We start from the raw sequence: 14433 nt of genomic DNA on the forward strand, positions 1-14433 counted from the left end.
TAGTTGCAGTGAAAACCTTAATTTGATCAGAAACATTAATACAGAATCTGAGCCTTGAATATGTAGGTCTGATCAGATGCATGGAGACTGTGTAGTGCATGTCTCACAGAGATGAGAGGCAAGAGAGCAGATTTTCACTTCCTAGAAAACGAAGGGAATAGGAGTCTTCTGGTACAGGTGTCTACTGTACTGTTCTCTGTCATACTGAGAATGACAAAGAATTGAGAACCCATAGACTGAGACTGAGATTCTCTCATAAATTGAGAACCCAAAGAATGCAGTTTATTTTTATAAGCAATGCAGAGCTATGTGTATAAAATATGAAGTATTCTAATGATAGTAACATGGCATGTTTGTTTTTAATTACATGCTCAGGAGTTGGCTACTTTTTAATACACATACAGCTAGCTAGCTTTTATAATAGAGGTAGTGTGAATTTTTCTAAGTTTCATGTTATATCTTATAATATGTAACTATTTAGGTGCCCAGAATGATCTAGAGGATCAGTCTAGGGCAGAATGCAGTTACTTTCCCTCTGACATTACTGTATTTAGATTAATTTTGCCATTGCAAATTGTAGCTGCCATACCCACCATGCACAATTATTTTGCCTTTGCACTGGATCAAATAGCCTTTCAGAAATAAGCATCTCACCTTTAGAATTTAATGATTAAATGCTCATGAACCTTTATTTGTCAAGCTAACACCTCAATCTTATGTTTACATATATTCACCTTCTACATGCAGGAAGAGGGCTGAATCTGATTCTAGAAAGAGCAGCATACCCAACAGCAAGGAGGTCCCTTCTCACCATCCCACAGACCCAGTGGAGCTGCGACGCCTTAATTTTCAAACTCCAGGTAAGAGACAATAATACCTCACCCAGAGCTCTGTGATCACAAACTGGTTAGTGATGCTGTTAGAGAACAGAAAAATTGATGTTTAGAAAAATAGATTTTGATTGCTAATGAGTTTTTCCACAATGTATTTCTTTGTTAGTTTTGGAAATAATTCTGTAATTTCTTCATTTAAAGAAAAATCCTGCATGAAACAAAATTATACTTCTGTAAAGATGACCCCCAAGTCACATATGTTGTATGAATGTGTTTTATGCATTAGAATTCCAAGTTAAACCTAACAATGCTAGAAAAAATATTAGGAAATGTGCATCCCTCTATTTCTTAACAATATTCTTATAGCTACTCCTTTGTAAATAAGCTTCCCTCTTATCTTCTGCATTATCAGGTAGTTCATTAAAATCACCGGAAGTTTCACTACATTGCAAATGTACAATACAGGAAAGAAATACTAACTAGATAAATGGTCTTGTCTTTTTAAATCAGGCTGTATATTAGGGTCAAGGAGGTTATTAACATGTCAGGAGTTCTGAAGGTAGAGGCAACACACTCCCAAATATTTTATTTACTATTTTATTTATTACAGCACTGTTTGTGTAAAGCTGTTTGGTTTGATAGATACGAAGAGAAATAGCTAAAATATTAGTGATTTTTTATGACCTTTTTATGACTCAATTTTCTTTTTTAATTGGCTTTATTTTGATCATGATGTATTCCAGTAGACTTGTTTTCTTTTACAATATGATTGCACACAGTCCTGGTCTGATGCTAATTACTTACCAAATCTTCCCGAGCCTTGTGTTTGTCAAATTTATTACATTAAGTACAAAAAATAATGAATTCAAGAAAGGCAGGAAATTAAACACCTGAGAGATTAGCTGCAGAAGCTGACTTACCAAATATTTCAAAAGGGTTAACTGAACTTGCAAATCTCCTTTCTGATCTTCTAAACAGTTGCTATATTAAGGTAGTGATGCCCCAGCAGGTGTGGATCTGCAAAGCAACAAATTTGAGGCTAAAGACCCCACATCCACACTGCATGCATATGGCAGAGGTAGAAAGGGAAGAGTGTGGAGGCTTGAGTTTTACCCCAGCCTTGCCTTTTTGGTCTGTTCCAGTACACTGAATGCTCTTTCGCAGCTGCGGCAAATTAGGTGTGTTTCAGGAGTGCATCTTCTAGTTTAGTTTCATCTGAATATGAGAATCTTATTGACATCCTCTGGGACCTCTAAACAATGTGAACCTAAGTGCAGTAAATGGAAGTGATTCAAAATTTTGATTCACAATTGTTCTTTTGAGCCTGTAATATTAATGTAGACTCATCCTTACTGAGGAAAGGTTTTGAATGTTATCCAGCACTTTCATACAAGGTTTTAAAGGTTGTTACAGAGATGGAAGTATACCTACAAGTCTTTGAAACATGAAAAGAAAAATGACGGTTCTTACGGTTTAGCTTATGCCTAAAACAAGTATTTGTGTACAGATATATACTGAGTGGATGGTTTAATAACTAGGTATATAAGCATAATTATCTGCTGTCCATGTATTTACATGTGATGTCTTACATATCCATTTAGTATTCTTCATAAATTAAAATAAAATGTGGTCAGAAAAAAAAATACTGTGAAGTCTTTAAAACTTTACATATAAAATTAATTTATTGTAATTAATTCTAAATTACATTTCAATGTAAAGTTATTAAGAATTGCAGAATTTGTGGCACTTGTAGACACCATAATTCCACCTCATTGATTTGAAAAGAACTGGAGAGGAGTGGAAGTGTACCTTTCTCTGTAGTGCTGTAGTTTATCTGGGAAGTTTGCCGTTTTCTGTGAAGCTAGTGGAGGAGAACATCTGCAGTCCATTTCTACGATGAGGTATTTTTCTTTGCTGTAAGTCTTTTCATAAAATGAAGGATTAAAATTATTATTACAAATACAGTACAGAAATCAAATTATGATATTTTTCCCTACTATTGTAGCAACTAAGACCCCTACACACAGGTCAGGCCATTATGTTACTCAGTATGCAACCAAGTATCAAGGAGAAAAAGCCTGCCTCGGGAGATTTGTCTTGCTGTGTAACACTGGCTAATTAACATGTTCTTAATATGTAACTCAGCCACAGTGAAGTCAAGGTACAATTCTTGTGCTAGTAAAAGCAGAACCTCACTTAACTCACATTAACTTCAATTAGGGCTACCGTTTCATTAAAATCCAGCTGAATTTAACTTAGGTGTTTAGATCCTGCTGGAAAGTTTATCCATCTCCACACAGTAACACACCGTTAAATAATACACAATACAAAGCTTTTCAAGACAAATGTAGAGAAACTACAGAAAGGCTTTACGTTCAGGATAACAGTTTTGTTGTTTTTGTTGTTCTTTCATTCTCAGATGTGTGTTTTTTATTTGCTACCAGGTAGCAGAAATAGGCAGTAAGGGTACTGCTGGGGCAAAGCAAGCAGCCGAGAGAAGGGATTTGGGCTGATGGGGTTATGTGTTGGGTTTCTTTTACAGAGGCATCTGCAGTCACCTTCGTGCAATGGCCTTATCTACTCTGTAAGATGTTAATATTTCTGAATGTTACCCACAGATAATGTAAATGACAGAGTGGTGAATGTACTTTAATAATCGATGTATGCCAGGTCAGTACAACTGCATCAGGATAGATGATTTGACGTCATTGTTATGATAATGATTTATTTATTTAGATTATGAAAGCACCCACAGTTTGCTTGGAGCTTTCCTGGCACACCAGTTCCTTCTAGTGGGAGAGGAAAAAGAAGAGTCTATAATGAATCCGTAATGTGAAGAAGTGTTAGAGGACAAAAAATTTAAATTACATTGACATATCCAGATTGCCAGTTTTCACTGGGAGAGGTGAATGAGACACTCCTATAAAATTCCGAGTTGTCATAAACTTTAAAAGATTTCTAAACAGCCTCTTTACAAAATGCTAGCAATCATATTTTGTGTAAGGAAAGGTCTTATCAGATATAACTATCAAAATAATTTGAAAGTGAAGGCCTTGTTGTGGTAAATCTGAATGTCTAACCACAAGTACAAAATACTCCCAATACAAGTGCTTAGGCATAATTTTTTGAGAGAGATTATGGGAAAGCAATATTTTATCTTTAGTGATATTTAGACAATGATTTTGACACAATTATGTTGTATTTGTTGTAAAAATGTCAATTCAGCATGAAGATGTCATAAAAACCCACAGTCTAAGCTACCAGCACAGCAAAAGTCTTGCTTTCCTTTTACTTTTTCTTGTCCTGTCAATACAGAACTTCATTCTTCACTAATCTAATTCTTACCTAAAGGGTTTTGTATCTTGCCTTGTTCAGGAAGGATCAAATTCGTCTCTGGCTTCACTCCTTGCTGGATGGAGTAACTCCATAGACAAATTTGACATTTTGTCTTGACATTTCTAATAGCCCCCAGTTCTACATCTGAGAACAAGATCCCGTGTCCATATGTGTTATCCAAAAATGTATATTTTCTACATAAGCCCATATGCCAGTGAGTGGGTCACAGCTGTGCCAAGTTTTCTTTGAGTAAACATGAAAATACACAATCTCTCAGTAGCATACAGGATTTCATTTATAAGTCTGTTACTCTTACAGAACTGGAGTAGCTGAGGGAGAGTCAGCCACATTTTTCCCATTCTCCAAGTTTCTTATGAAATACGAGATTAAAACCATTAACTTGGTGTGCAAATTTTAGAAGTGTCTATGCCACATGGAAGGGTATAGGGAAGGGGTAATAATTAAGCCCTCACAAAAGGTTTCATCAAATGGGGAAGGCTGGTTTTGCATAGAGGAAAATAACTGATGTTAAGTGGTTTGAGTGGGTTATGAGAGCGCCAAGGCTCAGGCAAAGACTTCAATCTGCCAATCAGGCAGAGAACTAAACTGAGTCATGCCTCAAAAGTGACTGTTTTTTTTCTCATTTAAGTATAAAATGTGTCACACTTATAAGTAATTTGTGTAATTGGGTGCCAATTAAACAATTATCTCATTATCTCTTGAGAACTAAATAAGATGCTTTGAAATAGAAAAATAAATAGAATTATTACAGCTATGAATTAAAGACTCTGCTTTTTTATTAAATAAGTAAGTGCTCACAAAACACATATTCCTGAGCTCCTGAGGAAGTTCCACTAAGTTATTTCCAAGATACATCAGAGGTCCAGAGGAAAAATTAACAAAAAGGGATGAAATAACAAAGGCAAAAAACAAAAGTGGAAAAAGTGATGTCTGGATTTAGTCACGTGCTTTGCAAGATAGCAGGAAATTTCTTTCCTTAGTTTATCCACACAATTTCTGTTTACGAGAATCATGACAATGCTGAAGGAAGTACTGTGGTTTGTCTTCATAGCAAAATCAGACTGGAACAGCTTTCTCACAGTGAGCAACCCAACATATGGCTCTTCATGTAAACTTGACTCACATGAAGAGTTTAGGCACCTAAAAGACGTATAGGCTTCAGAGTGCAAATTGCACTTCCCTGATAGCCCACTTTGGGGGTGCTGGTAGCCAGCCAGCTGAACATGAGCCGGCAGTGTGCCCAGGTGGCCAAGAAGGCCAACAGTGTCCTGGCCTGTATCAGGAATAGTGTGGCCAGCAGGAGTAGGGAAGTGATCGTGCCCCTGTACTCGGCACTGGTGAGGCCGCACCTTGAATACTGTGTTCAGTTTTGGGCCCCTCACTACAAGAAGGATGCTGAGGTGCTGGAGCGTGTCCAGAGATGGGCAACGAAGCTGGTGGGGTCTCTGGAGAGCAAGTCTCATGAGGAATGGGTGAGGGAGCTGGGGTTGTTTAGTCTGGAGAAGAGGAGGCTGAGGGGAGACCTTATCGCTCTCTACAACTACCTGAAAGGGGGTTGTGGCGACGAGGGTGTTGGCCTCTTCTCCCAAGTAACTAGCGATAGGACGAGAGGAAACGGCCTCAAGTTGTGCCAGGGGAGGTTTAGACTAGATATTGGGAAAAACTTCTTTACTGAGTGGTCAAACACTGGAACAAGCTGCCCAGGGAGATGGACTTACCATCACTGGAAGTATTCAGAAAAACGTGACTGGTACTTCAGGACATGGTTTAGCGGGCATGGTGGTGTTGGGTTGATGGTTGGACCTGATGATCTTAAAGGTCTTTTCCAACCTTAATGATTCTGTGATTCTGTGTTTGCTTTCAAACTTAGACGCAATCAAAATCTCCTTAGCTGGGAGATGGAATGGAAAGTTCTGCTCCTCACAAGAGTAATTTTTTTTTTTCTGGATTTTCGCTAATAGTTATACAAAATGTTACTGTATTGAGCAATTATAGATCACGGTCTGAAAACTAGGTCTTCCCTTTCTCAGTGTAGACGGGTTTTACACCTCACTCAGAGCTGGGGCTTCTGCCGTGAGGCTACAGAGCCCTAGGGCTGCTTGGTAGAGCTAAGTCTTTGATACAGAACAAAAATCAATTTCATTCCAGAATAATTAATCTAGTTTTGATGAAAATAAAAACTTCTGGAATAAAGTTGGCTTAATTTTGCAGTATCATATGCACATTGGTAACAATTTTAGAATAGCTATTGCAGAACGCCATATTTCACTAGAGCTAATATGGTAAATTTATCTTTGTACATAAGATGTAAGATCACTCTCTAGCTTAGCTTTAACTGTATGAAAAATAAATTTTAAAGTAACAGTATTTTTTTTGTCAAATATACTTTAAAATATCCTTGCCAAATTTTCATGGATGCCAAATTCCTACTGAATCGGAGTCATCTTTCAATTTTTCCAATTTCCATGTCCAAATTTTAAATATGCATTTCTTTCCACCTTTTTGATAAGGGTAAGTATCAGTAACAGTATCTACTGTTACTGATTCCTTCCTTTTTATGTAAAGGGACATCTTCATCAAAATAGATTGGTGTCTGGGAGGGTATTCTGTGTTATTAAATAAAAATGAGGGTGTAATAAATCAGTTTTTAAAATCACAGACTGTTAATTCAATGTGGACCTGAAATGCAACTAATTTCATAAAGAGATTTCTGTGAAAGTAATGTGTCACATTTTCAGTTTCTCTAGATTGTAGTCTGTATGCTAGCAGCTATGCACTTTGTTTAACTTCTAAATTCCTTCTTGTTTGTTGTGGGCATATCAACCTACAGATCAAAATTTCTAAACAAATGTGTTTCTTAAATGTTTCTAAAAGCCTTTATCATAAAACCCTGACAACAAACAAAGCCCTAGTTTAATGCACTAACGACAAGGCCAAAACACCCACTTGTTTCACTGGGATAAAGAGTATACTTAACAGGTCTAATGTCTGTTAATATGCAGATGAATTCTGACTTTGCTCTCTGAGTTTTTCCTTGAAATTGTGGCACATATTCCTTAGTCATGTGTTTACCACAGTTTAATCAAAAGATAATTCTACACTGTAATTAAACCATACATTATCATTTAATTCATGTGGAGGGGTTACAACTAGGCTGCGTAAGATCAATCACATTTGGCAATCTTCTACCAAATTTGGAAACGAAGGCTTCTTATGGATACAATTTCAGCTGTGTTTTGCATGTGGTGGTTTTGGGTTTTTTTTCCTGTTGGAATTTTTAAGTGTTTTTATGGCTTTATTTTCATATTTTAAAGGAAGTTTGAAAGCATGTTTTGAGCATGGTGTTTCTTTGGACTTTCTAGCATGTCACAGGATCTGTTGTAATTTAGCTGTATTTTATTTTTAATTTTCTGTGTTTTCATAGCATATGTTGATTGATGTGGAGGTGTGTCAGCAAATAAGTGTATTTTATTACTTATAGCCACAAAAATAAATGTCTTTAGCTGTATTTTGGGTGGGTTTTTTGAGTCAGGTTCTACACCTGCTGTTCATATGCAACCCTCATTAATCTCAGTAGGAGCCTCATGCTTTTGCATGAGATATGCTGGGATTTGAAAATGTTCATAGCATATTCTGTTATGATGCTTGTTATGATTCATAGACTGAATACATAACAAAAGTCCTCCAGCAGTTCTTTTAAAAAGTAGCTACTTTTATCATCTCAGTAGAGCACATTTTATGTGTTTAAAAGATGCAAATATACCAAATGCAATTACTTCACTTCATAAGTTAACTGTAAAATATTATTTGAAGAAAGTTAGTAAGTGTCCAAGTGTAAGTGCCTAAAATGAGTTGTGGAGAAAGGGGTTATATGCAGTCAAAATTTGTTGATTTCTGAAATTGTAAGTAGTTCCTTTTTTTTCCTTAGAAAAGAAAGTTTTATGTCAAGTTTCATTTTGCACAAAGTGTTTAATATGAAATCTCCTCTTGGGAATGTCAAGTGGCGTATAGAGGAGCATATAAACAAAAATAGTTTAAAGAAGAATAGATGTTCAGCATCTTTAAAAAAAAAATCCTTCATAGTAAGCTAATTATTGAGATTTGTGTTCACGATGCTGGTGATTTATTCAGGTTCATCATGTAGTGACCAAGTCTCATTCTCTTTGGTTTTTTTGTCCTTTATGTTTACAGTAGGGTAACCGGACCTTTAGACATCTTCTTAGTTGAGTTTCCAGACGCTGTTTTGTGCATGTCTGAAGTGCCTGTATGTACGAGATTGATTGATTATGATGGTCTACTGCTGTTACTAATTTGTTTCCCATTTGCAATTGGCTTTTACTTTTTACAGCTTTGAGCAGTAATTCAGTCCCCTACGCCTCCCTGATTGGCTCTGTGTCCTCCCTCTCTAGCCAAACTACCACTCAGTCCTTATATGATAATAACTCTCTCCCACGATTCGCTCGAAAAGGTCTAAACATCTTTGTCTCTATTATTTTCTCTGTTCAAGCACTGTTTTAGATGTACATCAGTCCACCTCCATTTCTGGATCAATCTAGAGTTCTCTTGTGCCTATTCACTTGCATATTTTCCATAGGGGTGCTTGATCTGGATCAATCAGTGTAATTATTAGATGACTGTCACCCACCCTCCTTTTGAGAATAGTCAAGTTCTATTAAGTGAAATTTCTGGGAAAATGGAAGACAACAAGAACTAATTAAAATAAATTAGTACTTACAGACTAATTTGTTAATTGAAATTTATAAGAAACTCCCCATTATATCTGAATATTCTGCTTTGTTAGTTGACTGATAGCTTGCCTTAATATTTACTTTAAATAATGTCTCACCATCACAGATGTGCTATGAAGGTAATATATAAACATACATGTTTAGGGTCAGAAGAATTAGGGCCAGTGCTGCTGGACATTATTTTGGACATTAGTATGATGCCTGAAATGTCAAAGATTCAAAAAGTAAACAAGAATTAAAAAAAAAATAAAGAAGAAAAACATGCTATAGTGTGACTGTGTTGTAACTACATGGTCATTTTCAGCTGTGTTTACAGGAAGTGCAAGTTAACTGTCTCAGGCATGCTCTTGAAATTCACGGTGACAAAGCAAACTGCATTTTGTAATATGGCTTCCAGCTTGAGCCCCCTTGAGTCATCACTGTTTTCCCTTTGTAATTTCAAGAGATCCTGGGGTTCACTAGCTTAATTTTTCTAGCCAGCTTTGATTTCTTCCAACAAGCAATTGAAAACGCACTTTCATTTTAGGTGTGATAGTATAAAGCATGAAGAGAAGAATGCAAGCATTTTGGAGAGAGTCGTGAAGACTAATAGTGTGAAACAAACATGTTCACAAACTTTTGCCTGGCAAATCTTTGGCTGGCAGATTGTTCTAGTTGACCCCACATCTTTTCTGTCTTTCTTTTGCCTTGTTGTTCCTACACTCCCTTCCACACACGTGTCTATCTCTGATTCCCACCTTTTCTTCTTCTACTTTTTCATTCAGTATCTCCATCAGTGGACAAAGATGTTTACACCTGAAGTAGATTGTAGGTACTTTTGGGGGTTGATAAATGGGGTTTCAGATTAAGCATATTTTAAGGTACTAGTGCAGGCAGTATGTGTATCCAGCCAAACTGTACAACCCCTGCCTCTACAATCTGCTACTAGTGAAAACATTTTTGAAGTTCCAGTTGTCTGATGTCCAATGTTGTCTTCAGTGACTGTTGTCTAAAAGCAATGGTGCATGTTATTCTAGTCATTCATGGTTGCATGTGAATGTCAGTCACCTCAGAATCTCATAAAATATTTAAGTATTTCTAATTTAGCCAGAATAAGTAGTCACTCTTCTAGACCTTGATGCATTCTAATTAATCTTCAAGCTATCCATTTCATTTTTTATAATTTATTTTATAAGTTAGTTTTATGTTGGTTTGACCTTTCTTTGGTTTTTACCATTTTGTTTGCAGGTTCAGGTGTCTCTGGTTACCTCGGTAACCTTCATTCTTCAAGTTTGTTTTTCTTGATTATGCATAAGTCACTTCGTTTTCTGTCAAAACACTATTCTTTCCCCTTTAGGGCTCTTTCAGTGTCTGTTTCTCAGCTCACCTTTCCTCATCTAATTCAATGGAGTTTCCATTTCATGCAGTGCGGAGAAGGGAGTTTGAAATGACATTAAGAGTCATTACTCAAAGCAGAGGTCAACATCAGGTCTAACTGTCTCATTTTTCCATGCCTAGCTAACCTCATTGACTCATATCACAGTAACTCTTTCCTCTACACTAGGAATGTTAGCTTTGGGAATATGCTTGGTGACTTCTTTTCATTTGGCTTCAGAGCTCATCTATCTAGAGCATGTCCTGTTTTAAGTAACCAAACTATTTGCTTGCTTCTCTCACATATGACATCTTTACTACTTACACATTTCTAGCCATTCTAACTACTGCATTTTCTAAATTTTAGAGTGATGACATCACTGTAGTTTACTTTAAATTATGTTCTTCTTCCTTGTTTAACAGGTATGGCCAGTCATCCCCCAATACCTATCTTGGAACTTGCAGATCACATTGAAAGATTGAAAGCAAATGACAATTTGAAGTTTTCACAGGAGTATGAGGTAATTTTCCCCACTTTCTCATTATTCAAATTGTTTAAAATGTCATGCTTTCTGTTCCCCTAGACTTTTCTATGATATGTACCCACACTGATAGCACCAGTTTTGTATGATATTAAAACTATGATTAAAAAAATTCTCTATGTAAAATGACTACATTGGTAAGGTGCTCCTTTGCTTGTAACAATCTGTTCTCTTTTTATAAGGATACGTGTCAGGCACATTCCACGGGCACATAACTTGAAGTAGTGTGTGAATGATACAGCACTTACTCTTTTTAGTATATACAAGCATCTATCTACTCTGCAGTTAAAAGATCCTTAGATTATTTAAAAGTTCTCCTGTGTAATGTTGGCAGGACATATACAGCACAAGCTCCAGAGAAGTTAGCCATCTATGGAGCGTACCCTCCCCAGATAGGCATTGGTGCTGTGGAGAATAGCAGCCTCTCTTGTCAGTAATTTGTGGCTAAAGGGACTTAGATAGCCAGCCATTAAACACAGTAAATTATAGCTGTTTCTTCAATACCAGTATGGTCTATGTCAAAAATATGTGCATAAAGTATGCACAAAACAGTCAGAAAAATAATGCTTCTTTAGAGCAGCTATGGGCTGTTGTGTCAGTGATCCAAAGATTAACAACTCCAAGAGGGGGCACTAACACAATATTTTCATTATAGTCTGTCATGTCACTAATCCTTGCTTAAAATTCCCCAAGACTTTGTTAGCATGTTGGAGTTAAACATGTTAGTTTCATTTTTTTAGGGATTGCACATTCATTGCATTTGAAGGTTCGTGTGAACACTGACAGTGCCATAAAAAACACTGAAGAAGACTTTCACATGTTGGTTCCATAATTATATGTGACTCTGCATGGTACAGAGATCCTGTAAATGCCCAATGTATTTAAAAAGTCTTGACAGAAAATGTTAAAAATTAATACTAACTACTATGATAGAGAACAACAATTGTTTATTATTTAATTGAACGTGCTGGTCAGAAAGACCTCAAGACCCCTCTAACAAATAATATCATTACATGACAAAAGGAAAACATAGGATCAACAATTCATGGAAATAAATTTGTTACAAGAGCATCTCAAGATTGCTGTTTGTGGTCGCAGTCACAAAAAATGTGAAAATATCTTCTCACATTTCTGTGTGTAAATCCCGTGTTCTCAAATACAAAGATTGTAGCATATAAAGAATTGTACAAGGAAATTTATGTAACAGAATGTTCACTATAAAAAAGCTAACATTTGGTACAAATTTGACAATCATTTCCTGTTGTACTATGGGAAAATTCCTTGAAATATCTGTGTAGGAAATTCCATTTAATAAATAAAAAATGTCATTACAAGTAATATAATGCAGTATAACTTCCATAAAAATAAACAATACACCTTTACTACATCTTTAGCACATTATGGAGATGATATGGTTCTTCTTATGTTGTAATAAAACTTAAAAGTTTTGGTGTCCTATATTTCCTTTATTATTTAAATCATTAAAATCATAATGAGAGCATGAGAATGTAATTTTAACCATTTATAGCCAGCATTGTGAAAATACATTGAATTCTTAGTATCTGTCCCTCCACAACTTTTTAACTTTCACATTCGTTTTATTATTTTTTTTTTACAACACATACCATCTGAGGCAGAGAGATCAGACATTCAAGATTAAAATGTGGGCAATGGTAGATCAACATCAAGCTCCATTCACATTGCTATTCTCAGTGGGGTTCAACATTTATCTTTGAAATACCAGCTTTAGAGATACTACGTTGTTTCCATCTATCCATTTTGAAACAGAATTAGTGAAAAGCACTGCTGTTTGATTTCATGTTCTGGTCTAGGCAGTGGACTAAGGCTGCAGTTTGATGATCACTGTAAGTCGTCTCCCTGTCTTGGCTGTGCATTCCTGTTGTCTCTCTTGTGCCAATCCTGGCACTAGCGCATGTGCAGCTGTTCAAGGATTATCTCAGGAAATAGATTCAGCTGAAAACTAATTGTTTTATTTTTCTTTGCTGTTTTCAGTTGGATCAATTCCCTGAACTAGCTCACCACATGGCTACATGAGCTGTAGTGCCAGCACAAGGGAGCTGGTGGGAACATTTGTGGTCGGGGATTGGGACCTTCTCTTTCAGCAGCAGTCCTCACTAAAGTCCCTTAAAAGCAACTATCCAATTCTGAGACAGAAATGGGTACAGATGGTAACAGTTCAGTTATTATTACTTCAGATTGCGTTTGAACTGGTGACACAGAACGAAAAAGAAACTTTTTACCCTCAGGAGTTGAAAGTGTAACATGCAGCAGGAAATCACTTGCTTTATTGATAGTAATAAAGTCCTCCAGTTCACTCCAATTTGGGGAAAAAAACATCAGTTACCACTGATGAAATTATTTTTTCATAATGCCCTTTCCTCCTTTGCATTCTATTATTTTATTTTACTTTTTATGAAATTTCTTACATTGCATGGATGAAATTATTCAGAAATAGACTGATAGTATACAACTTTTATGACAATTTTGTCATACCATAAAATAAAATCTATGTGTAGTTTCCCGATGATCACTGACTTCTCATCCAGCTTGTAGAATTTCTTTCAGAAGGTTAGCTCCATTTCAAAAGGATTTTTTAATTACTTTTTAGCACACACTAGTTGCCACTTCAAAAGACTTACTTGTTTCACAACTCAAACACATATTTTCATACTATATGCACCATTTTCAGGTCCTCAGAACTATTTGAATACTTGCTCCTGTTCCATCCTTGCTCTTGTTTCATGCACTTCCTTTTGATCAGAATTTCTGATCAAAATTGCATACAAATTTTTTTTTCTCTTTTTGGAAGACTGCTGCCTCCTTGCCTGTTCCTACTCTCCAGACAGACAGAAACCTCCCTGGCTCTTCACTACTTCCAAAGAGGCAAAACAATTCTCTCACAGAAGATGCATATTTACATGCTGTCTCCTCTGCTGATTTATACCCTCTAGCATAATTTTCTAATGAAACCCCCTAACTTTCTTGCTTTCTGCAAATAATCCTGAACTCACCACTCTATTCTCAATTCATCTGGCACAGTTTCCCAAACAGGTATTTTTGGTGTTGGAATATGTTTCTTTTTGTGCTGTGTGAAATCTACTTGAGAAAGAATCTGAAATCGTCATGAAAGAAATATTAAGTCCAAACTGCACCCTGGTTCTGAAAGGAATGCCCAGGGTAATGTGGCAAGTTGGGAAACGAGGTTTTACAAAAAAGTAAATAACAATATGCATAGTATAGACTACATATTCTCAGAAAGAAAAAAAAAAAAGTAGAACTCATCACTCCTTTGTTGTGGTAAAATGAGTGTACTCTCCAGTGTAGTTCATCTTCCAGCTGTGTAATGTTTTCTATGCTTCAATATTGTTGAGAAGAGGGATTCCTATTTTTACAAGTCTTCAGAAACTACTTCATAGTATCTTCTTCAGGGTTTCTCCTATCCAGGTCTTACAGGAGATGGAATCATAGAATCATAGAATCTTTGGGTTGGAAGGGACCTTTAAAGCTCATCTAGTCCAACCCCCTTGCAGTGATCAGGGACACCATTAAGATCAGATTGCTCAGAGCACCGTCCAACCT

The 14433-nt window shown here is 36.3% G+C and overlaps 1 protein-coding gene across 1 annotated transcript in view; it reads left to right on the forward strand.

Annotated features, from left to right (window-relative positions):
• The window catches only part of PTPRD (protein tyrosine phosphatase, receptor type, D), a gene marked incomplete at its 3' end in the record, with an annotated part of 66991 nt that extends 56179 nt beyond the window's left edge, over positions 1-10812 (forward strand). Inside the window, exons 18-19 of the mRNA XM_010282760.1 lie at positions 748-860; positions 10715-10812. Of these exons, the coding sequence (XP_010281062.1) occupies positions 748-860; positions 10715-10812 (211 nt within the window). The remainder of the gene's footprint in view (positions 1-747; positions 861-10714) is intronic.
• Between the last annotated feature and the right edge of the window lie 3621 nt (positions 10813-14433).

Source organism: Phaethon lepturus, unplaced genomic scaffold (assembly GCF_000687285.1).
Source record: "Phaethon lepturus isolate BGI_N335 unplaced genomic scaffold, ASM68728v1 scaffold8552, whole genome shotgun sequence".
Lineage (NCBI taxonomy): Eukaryota > Metazoa > Chordata > Aves > Phaethontiformes > Phaethontidae > Phaethon > Phaethon lepturus.